The sequence below is a fragment of the Physcomitrium patens genome, chromosome 15 (assembly GCF_059467195.1).
Source record: "Physcomitrium patens ecotype Gransden chromosome 15, ASM5946719v1, whole genome shotgun sequence".
NCBI lineage: Eukaryota > Viridiplantae > Streptophyta > Bryopsida > Funariales > Funariaceae > Physcomitrium > Physcomitrium patens.
Window position 1 is genome coordinate 12292435 of NC_143424.1, and position 15947 is coordinate 12308381.

Sequence of the window (15947 nt, forward strand, 5' to 3'; positions counted from 1 at the left end):
TGTAGACAAGTACAAACATGCATATCAAAATAAAAACAACATAATATTAAAACTGCATAAATATTAAAACTGCCCAATATCTATGAATGAATGAAACTTTAAAAGAAAAACACCATGTCAATGGAGGACGATTTCTATTATCTTCCACTTTAATATTTGGAATTAGAGCATGTGTAAATAGCATATTTAAATACAAACTGCCATGTTGTTGACACATGTTCTAACTCCAGACAAAAGCTTTGATAATTACACAGAGAACCAATTTCTATTTTATATATGTTTTTTAAGATATTTTTAATTTTTATTTGAGGCAAGTATTTTTATTGTTATTTGGTGGTTTACTACCAAAGATCACATCTTACTGTATAAATTTCTAATTTTGGGATTGAATTAAGTAATAATGAGTTTGCTAAGATTAGAAAGGTTGGCTCCTGAAATAACAGAGGAAAAAATGTGTTAATTTGTGAATGACGTGGATTATTGTCTAAGAACATTGCACATTCCTACAGTGAACTTGACAGAGCATCTGGTGGTAGTAGCAGGCACTTCTCACAACACACAAAGGGAAGTGGAACCATCTCCTCCGTTGTTGACTAGATCTGGTTAACAAACCCCAACCCAAGATTGAACCCCAGGTGGGAAGAACTACAATAGAAAACTACAGTATTCTACAATATTACACTCTGAGGAAATCTAGAAATTTTGCAAGAAAAGACTCCAGAATAGGGGAATACCAACGTTTCACACCTTTTGAGGAGTCAGGCATCGATTTCAACACGCAGAACACGATTAACCACACAGATCAACCAGGCAGTAGTGTACTTTTCTTGATACCAACAGACAAAAACAGCACCCGAGTAATTCATGACCAATACAATTAAAAGGCTACATGAGGGTACTCTGCTCAACTAAAACACATTTCAAGACCAAAAATATACATTCCACAGAAAAGACCTCGGTAGAAATAATAATACTGGGATGTATTGTCTGTCATGGTTTAAAATATGTTAAGACAGACAAGCATGGTATTAAATCACCTACTTCAACCCACTTTTGGTACCTGTAGCATTTGGTAAGGATTTGAATCTTCACAGTTTTCATTACATACTACACATACGGGAACAGCACCCATGGAGAACTAAAGATTGACTGCATAACAGGAATGACTCCACAGTAACGTCATGACAACAAATTTCTGCGTCGACCTTCGCTTACAGATAGGCCTGGAGTCGGATGGTAGGACTACGTAATTTAATGTAACCTAGTGAGCTCCTCTACTGCTTTGTGAAGTTCTTCAACAGAAACCTCGAGCGAAGTGGCAATTTCTTCCATCTTGTTTCTACTCAGGTCCAAGAAAGACTCTATTAAGTCACCATCTAAGAAGTTCCGAGCGTCCACAGTTTTCCGCTCATTGCTGAAAGATCGCCATTGCTCATGGCTTAAACCACCAACACCTTTAATCACCTTCACCAAAGCCTGTTGTAGCTTCTGCAGGAATAAGAACTGGTCTTGTGGTAGGGAAGCAATGACTCCTATAACTCCATTCACGGTTCCAAAGATGACAGTTGGGATTTGGCTAGCTTCGCTGTCAGGAAGTCGCATTACAAGCGACCCATGGCGAAATCTGTTAACAAACTCGCCAAGATGGTACTCACCGACAACTTCCAATCGACCTCTTTCTTCATCTGTAGCTGCATCATTGTTTTTCCTTACTGTGAAAAGATTGAAACTATTTTCTGCTCCCAGGTATGTGTCGTCATCCAAAATCTCAACGGCTGTCATCCAATTAGCATTGTAGTCTCGAGCTCTCTCCTCGATTGCACCCTCTTCAGGCTGTCAGATACAGTAAAGAATATCATCACTTCAGGCGATAAACAATTCCTCATTTCATAATCCTTGAACTCGTCAAAAAAGATGAAAGTAGATGGGGGAAAGAGCTTAGTCTAGAGGAAAAGGACCAAATGAAACAACTTTGTGCTGATATATTCCAGTAGTTTGGGAAGTACTAACCTTGTAAATAAGAAGCGAAATTGATTTCATCAAATCTCCCACAACAATAAAATCTCCACGTGATTGAACATACAGAGCCAAGATATGTCCATGGTGAGAGGACTCGTACTGCAACTCCCTTGTTCCATCATCTCTTAGTGTCCACTTGTATAAAGCAATCTTCTGGTTGATGCCTGCTAGCAATTTCCCATTGAAAGCATTCAAATTGTAAACAGCACCCTTCACTTCCTTCTCTGCTACCAGCTGGATCTTGCCATCCTCCACCGAGAAAACAAGAATTCGACCCTGTTTCAACAAAACATTTACTACCAAATGAAAAGAAGAAAACTGTAACTGCGAACCAAAGCCGGGTTTGGAGCCACGATTTGGGGACCTATACTAAGAATAAAGAAAATCATGAACATTCTGAAGTGAAAACCAACCGTGTAACTTTCTCAAAGTAGAAAAGGTAGAAGGCATCTGGTAAAAATGGCACTGACCTTGCTAGGTTCACTTTCCTCAGGAAGAGCATAGGCTGTGCCCACACAATAGTATACATTGGAGTCGTCAGTGAAGGAACATGTAATAATGGAGCATCCGTTTTCATACGGGTCGAGAGGGAACCCCGATATTATCTCAAACGTCTGGTCTTCAATTAACCGGACATAATGCGTTTCCATGTCTTCACCGTTGGACCCTGGTGCATACTTGGCCGAACATATGGCAAACGTACGAGATTGTTCTTGATGGGCGATACGGCGAGGGTGTTCACCAAGAGGAACAGTGCGAATGTGTAGCTTCTGAATTTCATCAATAGTGCCGATAGTGAGCTCTCCTTCCTTCCCGATCGCAAGGCTGGAGACCACATCAAACTGAGTCAGTAAAGATTGTCCCCATTCAAACATAATCAGTACCAGAATTTATAACATAAAAATGACAGGAAGTACTCTATTGCGAACGTTGAAATATAAGCTGCATTAGGATGGAGACTTCAGGCACAGACATCCAGAACCGACCCCCTTAAAGATGACTGCGTTTATTAGAAAGTCTGTAACGAACCTGTCTGGAAACGATGCCGAGTTAAAGGGGCACATGTGATTGACTTCCTTCAAATTGACATTGCTATACAAAAGTTTTTTATTGCTGCTGTATATCACAGTCGGACGATCTGAGGCTGCAAACACATGCGTGGTATTTTTGGATCGAAAAGTCCGTAATGCTATGGGTTGTGTGCCAAGAGATATCTTCTTTCTATCAGATAATTCTCCCGTAGCAGGGTTCAGCGTGAAGTTGAACAGGTGTCCATCCCCCAAAGCACACAACAAGTACGCAATCTGTATACACACGACGTGATAAGAATCTGATAAAAAATACAAAAACCCAAATGATGATCAAATCGGTTATTGAGGAAGTTATAGTTTCACCAGACAGGAAAACCAATTTCAGTAAACCAGGCAACAGGTAAATTGATCAGCTGCCAAAGCTAAACAACCGAAGAAATAAGTAAACAGATCAAGTTCTTCGGGCTTATTTGAGGACTCTATCCCCAAAGTAGGGTCATATTGTATGGACAGGGTTCACTCTCAGCATACTAGAGTAGTAATCCCAATGAAATAAGAACCATATTTCAGTAGAAATTTCAGCATCAAATACTTTTCAAAACACAAACAGGTGAACAAGATTAAAAGGCCTCACCCCATCAAAAGAGCAGAAGAGGACAGAACGGGGTATGATTTCTCCACCCAACATTTCTTTGGTTATCAAGGTAAGTGATGGTAAGGCGAAAATTCGAATACTGATGTCTGTCCACATGCCGACTGCTACAAGGTTGCTGCGCTCAGGATTATCCCCCACAGGATTGATATCTAAACACGAGATTTCATACTCCAACTGTACATGTGCCACCTCCACCAGTGTACCTTGCCCTATTTCAATATATACAAGATTTCCACCTCCTGTTGCAAGCAAGACCTGTTCATCCATATTCTGGCTAAGATCAGCAAAGAAAAAAAGTCCTGCCAAACAACGACGATCACCACACATAACATATGGCATAACCTATACAATAAGTGAAAAAAGGATAAGAATGTCAGTGGTTTAGCTCATCATAACATACAGATAGAACTTCAAATCATGAAATCTTCTAGTAACACAGATCAGAACAGACCTGAGACGCGTTCGCCGTAGCAACGTTGATAGTCATTGGTGCCGGGGCTTTCCACTCTGTTAGTTGTCTTCTAGTCTTTGCATCAACAAGACGCAACGAGCCTGCTGTGACCTGCGTTAGATGATAGAGAGTCAGGAAACAGTATGATGGAACATTACATAAATCAAATCCGAGAAGTCATTGCAAAAAAGCCCTCACATCAAAAGTAGGATTAAACTAATACAACACCTGTTTCGTGTGGCTTCGCAAAAGAAAAACCTGGAAATAACTCATGGTCCGTACCTGTACAAGTTGGTCGTGGACCGCATTATAACAAAAAAGGGTCTGAGCTTCAGAGTCAAAGCCATCGATCTCTGTCTCCTCAAGTTCATCATCCGTGTTCATTGCCAAAATACGTGTCTCACTTATGAAGCTCACAACAAGGAATGTATCATAGACATCACTAGATGATGCCCGAAGAGACCACATGCCCTTTATGCCTTGAAGCTCTGCAGAAGCCTACAAGAATCAACTCATATATGGCTTGGTCAGTGCAATATACTCACAAAATGCAATACGAATTACATCATCTGCTAGAGAGAGAGAGAGAGAGAGATAGTTACAAGTAACCGAGGATTAAGTGACCTTAACGATAAAGGCCTGGTAGACAGAAATTAGAATGTATGTTAAACAAGAAAAAAAAAGAAAAAAAAAAGGGGGGGGGGGGCAGTACAGCAGGTAGTAATATCTGAAGTATTTACATGGCATTAACAGTAATAGAACTATCTCGGACAACTTTGAGCGCACTGCACTAAAAGCTAACCTGCTCATTGATGCCAATACCGTTTCGCACGATACGCAAAGAGCCATCTTTAAAAGCACCTGAACAGGTTACCACTTGACCTTGACCTTGCCTTTCAAGATCCACAACACAAAGATCTACAATAGGACCCAAATTCACATAGCTCTCCAAAACCTCGACATAGGAATTCTTGGCATCTGCCTGGTGGTTTAATCTGATGAGCTGCAAAATCAGATTAGAAAAATCACCTTTGGGCATCAGAATGTTATTGCGACGAAAACTAGTGTACGCCTGTAGAGTACACCGAAGACACTAGTATGCACATTTAGAAAATACAATATGTGAACCAAGAAACTGCATCACCATAAAAAGGGAATACCAAATGGGAAGAGCTATTACCCATATGATTGTAACGATAAATAACTCACAATTCTAAAACGAGGAACGAAGCTCATTTGATGCAACAAAACATTAAAACCTGATTTAAGGCAGAGAAGAGAAAGAATAAACCCAAAAGAAGCTAAAAGAAAAAACAAAGAAACCGACCTGTGAATCACCATAGCTGGAACCAACAAAAACTACACCATTGTCCAGGTAGGACAAAGTAGAAGCTGCTGATGTCTCCCCAAGAGGCTCCACATTTAAGGCTGATACCCTGTGAAACCTCACCCACTCATAGTATGTTTACCAATCATACATAGTAGTTACGCGCATACTCCCCATCCACAAAGAGGAAAAGACGAAAGAAGGAATTAAACCAAGATAAGTGCAACACCCTCGATTGAAAGGTGCTCTCAGGAAAATGATGCTGCTGGGAAAGCAAAGCACTGACCTTTCCTTATCATGCGAAATAACAAGTAAGTATAACATGCCATTATGATCGCTCAGCAAATATCGCGACCCATCACTATCCACTCTTCCATAAGCCTTTGTAATTGACTGTGAATACCTCCACCAATCATGTCCACCGTGAGTATCTCAACAAAGATAGACCCGAGATAGTTCACAAAATGCATAGACCTCAGCAGAAACGACAGCAAAACTCTTAGCCTTGTTCACTTGAAACTCTCATCGAACTCTACCACATATTGGTAAACCAGCTCACAACTTTACCGCCACAAAATAAAGACCACGCATGCGACTTTTACTAGGGCTAGATTCTGATTTAAGATGTCCAAGCTTTGCAAAGACTCGTTTCAGCTCAAATTATAACGAAACTCAAATCCTAACTGAGTCTAGAAACGAATACTGACGAAAGACGTCTCAAGAAAAATAAACGTGAAGTATTATACCGGTCGAATAGGAATGGCTTTAAAAACAGAACCATTATAGTAAACAATAGTCTGTTCCCCAATAATTATGGCACCGCCCAACGGAAGTGGAACAGGAATCAACAAGCCTGCGCCATTGTCCAGGTTATTTTGCAACCACGGACCCTCTCCAAAATCTTTTTCTTTCAGTTGCACCTCGTACGTCTTGACATGTCTGGCGTCTTTGTTGTCCTGATTGGTCACATCAGAAAACCACCATCAGTGCTACCAAAGTCGAAATTTTCCCTTCAAGAATTATGTTTAAAAAAGGAAGCAGTATGTAGATCTGTCAGATGTACAACGCATGACCCACAAAATTTGAAAAAAATAGGTGACAAGGATCAACCTGATAGAGAACTGCAATAGTAGGTTTAGCACAGCCATAAAGAAACTTGATGTCCAAAACTTGCAGCTCTTCCAACCTGCGCGACGTAGACCTCTTAAGAAACCAAAAAAAAAAGGAAAAAATAAAAACACAAAGAGAAAGAAAGAAATGGAAAGATGCAGAAGTAGAAAGAAGAAGGAAGAAAGAAAACAGCGATTGCAAGTCACATTCTTCCCCACTGCACCAATAGTGGAAAAGAGGGGTATGATGCCTTAAGGACAACACCCAATCTGTTATACAGCGAGCGTCTTCAAATCATACAAAGCAAGCCAACAATGTTTGCATACCTGATATTGAAGGCTTCTTTCAGTTGACCTTTGTTGTCAATAGGAATCACCTAAAAATATACGAGAAACTGGTCATTGGAGATCATTCAATTTCAACGTATTGCAAACATGTCAGAAAATGACAAGAGAAGACGAATAATTTAAGACTGATGTGTACACCAGCAACTACTGATATCTCCAGAAAATCTACTCTGAAGAACTGGGTGCAGCTGAGGGACTTTCACCACTCTCATATATGTCCTGCTATTCCCTAGTACCGAACATTTGAAGCAGCCAAAATCCACGCAAGAGAAGCCCTCAGACATAAATGACTAATTAAGATCAATTCGAAAAGAAATACTTAAGCAACAACCATATCAACAATTCAGATCATCACTAACACAGCAAATATATTTGAAACGAAAGGCGAACCTTGAACAGCCCATCATAAAGATGCAGACCAATTAGGCGGCAGTCAGGGTCAACGATGCCAATCTGGAAAAAAAAACAAAATGTATCATACTATCATTGACATTCATACAAGGAAAATCCCAAACCCTGCTAGTGAACTTCAGAAGCAACATGACAGCAGAAACGCATTAAAAACTAGTGAAATATTAAACCTCTATTCCCAACATGCCCTAAGATTACAAGCACTAAACTGCCTCCTCTCCGCGTAATCTTAACAACAAATTTAAGTATGCACCTGTCCATTATCTGTAGGTCGACCAATTCGATCAGAAACATCTCCCATCGCTCTGCAGGAATCCATTATACCATTTGATTGGGATTCAATCTTGTGATTAATCTACCACTAGAAAACTTCCAACACAAGAAGAGTAGAAGGGATTGAAGAGTTATGAGAGGAGAAGTTGAGACATGTTTTGTAGGATCCAACACCCAAATACCTAGACCTACTGAAGTATTGAACAGTATCACGAAGGTCCATATTTTTACCGTGTAACGAGTAAGCCGGTTTCTGCATCCCATTGAAGTACACAAAATTTATATCTCTCGAACGATATAAACAGTACGTCCTGTGATTCCCCCTGTAACCGAAGCACAGAAAAAAGAACTCATGTTCATATTTACGTTCCATCTGTCGATTAGATCATATGCTAGCACAAAGTTTCATGCTAGCAACTACAACACCCAATACTTCCTCAACTGGTAGACACAACTGGTAGACTAAAAGGCTTGCTAGCGTATTCGATTTGCACCAAACAAGAAAGCCGTAGGTTTAGAATCGCAAAATTCAGCAAATGTTTCTAGTAAACCAAAACAGCTCACTACGACTCACAACTACAAAGTAGATTTTCAGCTTCAAAGCAGGAAACACCATTCAACAACTTACAGGAGGCCGAAAAAGTTCCAGGGTGGCAATTCGACCATAGATGGGGACGTCGAGCATGGGCTGCATTTCGAGAAAGCATGAACATCAGCTGTTTTCTACATATAACAAAGCTATTTATGCTTATTAAAACCCGGCATCACAGGGTGTGCGGCAACATAGTTACTCCAATCGTGAAGAATATCCATGTCGCAAGTCGTGCAACGTTTGAGTACACAATCTACCAAATGCCAAGGAAAGGTAAGCTCCGGTTCCCTTAGAAGTAACCGCAGCATTAAGAATGAACTTGCATATTGCTTTGTCAAACACGATGAACATACTAAAACCGTGGAAAAAAGGATAAGCAATTCTTTGTTCATTCATTTGTTAGAGAATACTGTCTTCTCGCGCACTTTTGATCAACAAGTGTACACGAACAGTTGAATGTACAATTGGTCTCAAAACAATAAGCGCAGAGATACTTAAGCACTTATACAAGTTCCTGCAAGGAACACATATTTCCATAATAATTCAAATCTACATGAGTTTTTCATACAATTTAGAGGGTTTGGGGAACAAATTAAATACTTACTTGGAGCCCTGACGCCGTCAACAGGTGAATCTCAATTCGAGTGCATTTTCTAAAATAGGAGTCAAGAATCTCATTGACAAACGAGTCTTTAGTAAGACCGTGTAAATGGCACGAGCTGTTGAGATAAACACAAACACAAGAACTGGCAACTTCATACACAGTAGTGAAATAGTTCTCCACTCTGTGAGAAACATAAATTGTTAACACCCCGAACGAAGCATAATCACTCCATGTGCACCTTCTCTCCTAAAAACCCCCTCTAACTCCCGAGAATAAATTCAATCCTAAACCACAGAAATGGGAAGCACGAAATAGACGCAACACTTTCAAAAGAGGAAACTACGACATAATTGGCAGCCTATTGTCCTCCCGTTCTCAACCAAGTACGTGCTAGCAAACATTCGTATGGTAGACGCATAAACAAAAAATTAACAGTCGCGTAAACTGCCCGAAGCACATATACCGCCGCTGATTTCAACGTCTAAAGAAATTCAAATGCCTATACTTCCAAAGTACGCGATGCTGATTCGTAAAAGTCGTCAGGGAGCTCAATTTCGTCGCAGTTCAGTACAAATAAACCTATCTCAACCAGATTATTGAGTCCATCATCGGAACACACGCAACCACACCACTGACCTAAACATGCCGTCCGATAATATCAAAAAAATTCTAGTATCACAAGCATTCTACGCCGAGGGCACACTTCCGACAACAGAAATTGGTGCAGCTCAGTAGAAATAAATTAAAAAAAAAAAAAAAAAAAAAAAAAAAAACACACACACACAAGCATAACCACAAAACTATGTATAAACCATCGTAATTTTCACTCACCAAAATACAAAGAGATGAAGACTCTCGTGAGAAAAAGGGGAAAAAAAGGATACGCGATGATAAGATTGAGCTCCTGCGGATTAGTGAAGTAACCGACGCACGAATGCGTCACATTGGTGGGCTTGTGCGCCGTAACTACATAATTCCAGCCACTCATAGCTGCCTCTTGCCAAAGATCCTTCACCACCCGTCCTTTCTAGCCCTTGCACAAAATTCCCCGAAATCTGAGCCTGAAGCTTTCCCTCTGCCTGCTTCAACTCGTCACGTTACTCACCTCACCTTAGAAACATCAAAGCAAACCTGCGACTGCATGCCATCGATGCACATAAGTTCGTGAGCAACTGAGCTTCACAGCAGGAAACACAACCTCTCGGAAAAAAAGGAGCGTCTAACCCTAATGAGTTTTTTTAAAAAACAGAAGCATCTGAGAACGCAATTACGAAACCCGTTGATACCCTCCCAGTCCAGCACCCAGGTATGTGAGAAGTTACGGCTTGTTCAATGACATTCCACGGGGAACTTCGTTCTAATGATCACTTTCTTAAGAATGATTGTGAGCATGGCACTCTGCTCGAGTATTACCCAGGAACACTGATAGGGAACGTGAGGGAACGCATGTAGTGACGTTGTGTTGTGATGGATGCAAATGAATTGTGTGGGAAAACCATATTTGAACAATGTGACCAGAACAATATAACAGGGTTGAAAGAGGAGAGTAGTTTGTTAGCTCTGCCCTTTGAAGTTAATAATACAACCCATTCACTTCTTTATTGCCGTCCAAATTTTGCATATGTATTGAACATAGACATATTGTCGACATTGATGGATGTAAATTCTATATAGCAATACATGGCCACAATTTGACCAATTACGTGAAATTCTTTCATGAAAATTTAATATACTAAAATTTGGGACAACTTAAAAATTGAATTGATTTTTCTATTCATTAATATTAACATTATTTGGACTTCACCATGCAACTTTTAATTACTTTGGTAGATATTTTAGTCTTTCATAGATGAAACAAAGTAAAAATACCATTTTAATGTCTAAATATTTAACAATTGTGCATTGAACAATATGTATTAATTAATATTACTTCAATTTTTATGGCCATTTAATCTACTTGAATTGATCTAACAAAGAAAATTTTGTACTTTATGTAATTTGGATTGATCATATATATATATATATATATATATATATATATTATTCTTTTTATATTCTGAACTTAAAAATATGCTTGTTTTTTTGTCATATAATGAAATATCTAAATTCTTACCACAATAATTATATATAATCTAATATATATAAATATTAGAAAATAAATAATTTGGCATTTAAAAAAATCTTAGATGAATATTAATTACAAAAATAATACATTTTATTTATTAGAATAAAGAAATATATTAGATTTATAGAGATTTTAATATAATTTATATTTTTATAAGAACCAATTAAGTATAGTAGTAATATCTAGATGAAAATTAGAACATATATACATTATATGTAAGATAAAACTAATTTTGAAATTTTTATGAATTATATTAAAAAATAAAAACTAAAACTTATGTATAAATTAGAATTAAATTATTCTATTATCAGAATTATTACTAAATTTATAATCTACTTCAAAGAATTTATATATATATATATATATATATATATATATAATAAAATATTTGACATCATATTTTAATGAAATGATTTTTTTTATTTTTTTAAAATAATATTTTTTATTTGAATTATTTATAAAATTCTTATATTCATACAAATCAAAAAGTACAATCAAGACTTTCTAACCATTAAAGAAATAAAATTTAATTCTTATACATAAAAGATATAAATATAAAATATAATTATAATTATAACTATTTATTTATACATGATATGTAGTGGTATTTCATTATAAAAAATAATTTAAAATTTTAAACTAATTTATATATATTAAAATCAAAATTATTATTACTATTATTATCAATATTATTTTTAAAAAGTAATCTAAAATATTAATTAAAGTATTATAAAAAACAAAAAATAGTCACTATTTTTTTAATTAATATATAGAATTCTTATTGTGGACATTCATATTTATTCTCACAATTGTGTAGATAATATGAATGTATAGAAGTATGTAAAAGTGGATAAAATTAATATAACTTGTGGAAAAGCTTTATAGATCTAACTTTGACTTTGGCCATAGCCATTATAGTTTAATATTTTATCATCTTTAAGTGATATTCTAGTCTTTTTGAGTGACATAAGAGTGTTTTGATATCTTAATTCTTTGAAGTTCATGTCCTTGACAATTTGATAAGAGTGCTAACTTATTATTCTTATCTTGTTTCAAAACTGAGTGAATTATTCCTCTTCTATTGATGTGATTTGAAGATTGTGGATTATCCATCTTTGAACAAACTATTTAGTTTTCCAACACCAATTTTTTTTCTTAAAAAGAACATATTATCCTTTTTTGTGAAAAAATTTATTTAATATTCGATGTTGTAGATTATTTTTTTCTAATTTGACTTTTTGATTTCTTAAGTTATTTGAAATAGAAGGAAAAACCATTGATACTATACTTGGTGGAAGTAAAAATAGATTTGCAATTGTTGCTGATCTTCACAAACTTATCAACAGTCTTAGAGTGGAAATTTCATGCATCACTAATGCCAACCACAGAAATATTAATCCTATGTATATAGAAGAAGTTCAGAATCTACAATAAAAAGTTGTGTAGTTGAAAGAATGAAGTAGATTGACCTCACAACCAAATCTAGAAAGTTTTACTTTTACAAGTATAATGGAGACACAGATTAGTATATCCAATAAGTTTGATAGAACAAGATCAAAATTTCAAGGATTTTTGTAATAAGTCAAGTTCTATCTAAGATTACATCCCTTCCAGTAGTGTGATGGATTTATTCAAGTTGAATTCATAAGCACACTTCTATTTGGAAGTGCTCTCTTTTGGTTCATATTGTTAATGGAAAATGATTCACAACTCTTTTATGATGTGAATTCATTCTTAGAAGTATTTATGGCTATAGTTGAAGAAAGTGATTGAAAAAGAGTAGCAAAGACTAAGATCTTATCCTTATAATAAAAATCATGGTCAGCTACTATATATGCTACTAAATTTCAAAATCTTGCTTGTAATGTGGATTGGAATAATAAAGCCCTTATCAATCAATTTCAATATGGATTGAAGAATAACATCAAAGATTTATTATTGACAATATCAAAAGTAAAATCTTTAAAATAGTTTATTCTTCATGCCATTACATGCTTCAATTAATTATTTAAAAGATGTCAAGAATAAAGACTTGGCTAGAGAAGAATAAGCCAAGTAATAACGATAGTTCCTAAGTTTTCAGAAACTTATTTATCAAAGTCAGAACCAATGCAAATTGATACAATATATTTTAAACTCCTCACTTAGCAAGAAAAGACTCAACATCATTAAGAGAGTTTGTACTTATATTGTAGAAAAGCTAAGCACATTGCTCAATATTGTCCAAAGAAGTAATGCAATCACAAAATAAGAAACATGATTATCAAAAAAGATAATGTGTCCAAAAACAAGTTTTTCTAACTATTATAGGAGCTGTGTGGTTGAAATCATGTGTAACTTCTAGTAAAGGTTATATTCTCTCCTCAGATCACTCACCTTATTTTACAATAGATAAATGTTTAGGACCTAAAAATGACAAAGACTTTGCATTATTAGATTCAAGAGTCCCAGCCTGTTTTATAGATTAAGACTTTGTTAAAGAACAAGAAATATTTTTAGTCAAAAAAATTAAACCCATACATGTAGAAGTTATAGATGGTTTTTTGTTATTTTTTGGAGATGTTACTCATGAGACAATTCCTTTAGATGTAGCAATCAAAGACCATAATATTGTAATATTATTCAATGTGATAAGATTTCCTTCTAATCTAATTATTTTAGGATTATCGTGGTTTATGAGTCACTAAATTAACTCACTTTGATATTTAGTATAAAAAAACACTAATCATGCTTAAAATCATAGATTTAGTGAGTTAACAGTAAATTTTTTAGGAAAAATAGAAAATAGATTACTAATAGCAGATATAGAATCTAGGGTAGAATTTATTAAGATGAATTTCCATATTGGAGATATTTTTTGTATCTAATATTAGATGATGGCCAATGGAAATATTCCTCATTGTCATAAAAATAAACTCTTATTTTATTAATAGATCTTAAAACAAATATATGTATATGTTATGGAAAAAATAAAAAATAAAATAAAATAAAAAGATCAAAAGGAGTAGAAAGAAGAATAGAGAAGAGAAGAAGGGAGAAGGAGAAAGAAGAAAAAGAAAGAGGGGAAGAGAAGGAAAGTAGGACAGAAGAAAAAAAAGAAGGACCGAAGAAAAGAAAAGAAAAGAAATGAAAGGATGAAAAAAAATAAAAATAAAAATATAAGACAATTAAGAAGGCGAGAGGCTGCCCCTGAATGGCGGCAGCCTACTTGTTGATATGAGTCGGGGCAGCCTGGGCTCCGATCGTTCGAATCTCCTTCCTGAGCGTGTTCTCTCCCGAGAGTATTCCTTTTCTGTACATGTGGGTGCATGGCGGCACTTGTTTCTCTTCATTCCGTCAAAGTGTGGGAACAAAAAAGAATCTTTGTTACGATCAGTGCACGACGTCAAGGTTCGGCGTCGTTGCTTTGTGTCCTTTGTATTGGGAGTGCTGTGGGGCAGTTGTTTCCCTTTCGTTTTTTTGTTTTGTTTTGTTTTGTTTTTTGTTTTTTGTCTTCTCCATGTGCGTGGTGGCATTTTGTCTCTTGCCCCATTGAGGTGCTGCGGTGTAGCGGCCAATTGTTATCGACTGGGTCAGCGAGGGCTTAATCGAGTTGCAGCAGTTGCATTGCTTGCTGATTATGGTCGTGAATGAGGATGATGGCTATGGGTGCTTCTAAGTTCTTTAGGTGCAGCGTCGTCGATTAAGTATGGAGGCGTGGAGGTTGGTCATCAATTGTTCTCTCTCTCACTTGGTGTTGGTAATCTAGACGACTTGACACGGTTTACTGAGCCAGTTAACTCGACGATTGGTCTACAAATGGAGGTGGCGCTTCCTGGCTCAAATTTACTCGACCTGTGTATCGACGGTAGCACATCAAGGCGGCGGTTTCTATTTTTTCTCAAAACTATGCGTGCGGTCGACGACATTTGATCTTCCACAATAGCAATTCGCTGCGTTTAAGTATTGTAGAAGTTCGTGCAGTGAGGCGGTTGTCCTCATTGATACTGACTCAATCTATTTTTTTCCTTCCTTCACTCAAGATTCTGGCAAGTTACATTGATGTGGAAGTTTTTTTATCTTCTAGCTGCTCGATGATATTGAGCGATGGCAGTAGCAAGCAAGCGTCCAGTCTATACTCAACGATGTGGAAAAGCCATCTGGGTAGTTGTCGACAAGTTGGAGTTATGATCCTCCATTAGCAGCCGCAAGATTGACAAGGCGACAGGTTCCACAGTGGTTGGAGCTCGGGGTGTTTGCTTTGAGGAGGTAGTCGGTGGTTCCAGAAGTGGCAGTTGTTTGTAGTAGAAGGCAGTTTCTTCCATCAGCTGCGACCAGTGCGAGCTCCTCCAAACGGCAAGACGTGATTAGGTTAGCTTTTGTTGGACGAAAGTTAGGCTAGAACAAGGTTAAAAGTGGATGATTTTTATTAGGTGAATGATGAAATAAAAGATGAATTATTTAAACATTGATGGAATTTTAAAAGTTAATGAATTATTATTCATGGATGAGAAGTTATTTACGGATGAGAATTTATTTATGGATGAAAAGTGATTTGTAGATGATAACTTATACTTGGATGATTTTTTTGGAGGAATTTTAATAAAATAATAAAATAAAATAAAAATTAAAAAATAACAATAAATTAATTAATATAATTTAAGAATCAAAAGAAAAAAAAAATCTTTAGCATGCAATTAGAAATAAACTTGCAAGAGTGAGTTAATGGTAGAAGGTTGCTTAATATCTTGGATATATTTAGTTCAAAGAATGATTTAATTAGGATTTAATTAAAAGTTATAATTCAATAAAATGGTATAATAAGTTCACTTGTTGTAAATTAGGAGAACTTTGAGTTAGTACAAATTGATTTTTCTTACATTTAGTAATTTGAGTAAGTTAAGAGTGAATGAAGTGAGAATAAAATAGTCTTTTGTTACATATGTCACACCCATTTTTGATGGTAGGAAGACGCCAAGTGGTATTCCTAGTAAGTATCAAGATTTCTAGGATGTTTTTAAAA

At 36.3% G+C, this 15947-nt stretch overlaps 1 protein-coding gene across 1 annotated transcript; it reads right to left on the reverse strand.

Moving 5' to 3' along the window:
- Positions 1 to 961: 961 nt before the first annotated feature.
- LOC112292408 (DNA damage-binding protein 1a) lies at positions 962 to 10021 on the reverse strand. Its single transcript, XM_024540845.3, has 19 exons — positions 9705 to 10021; positions 8821 to 8869; positions 8253 to 8312; positions 7856 to 7947; positions 7605 to 7656; positions 7331 to 7393; positions 6920 to 6969; positions 6594 to 6669; positions 6230 to 6439; positions 5770 to 5876; positions 5484 to 5592; positions 4959 to 5159; positions 4439 to 4654; positions 4157 to 4267; positions 3685 to 3960; positions 3049 to 3323; positions 2490 to 2844; positions 2011 to 2295; positions 962 to 1833 (listed from the first exon to the last, which is right to left on the reverse strand). Exons 1-19 carry the CDS (start codon positions 9806 to 9808, stop codon positions 1252 to 1254), a joined length of 3273 nt encoding a protein of 1090 aa, XP_024396613.1. The 5' UTR covers positions 9809 to 10021; the 3' UTR covers positions 962 to 1251.
- Positions 10022 to 15947: the final 5926 nt, after the last annotated feature.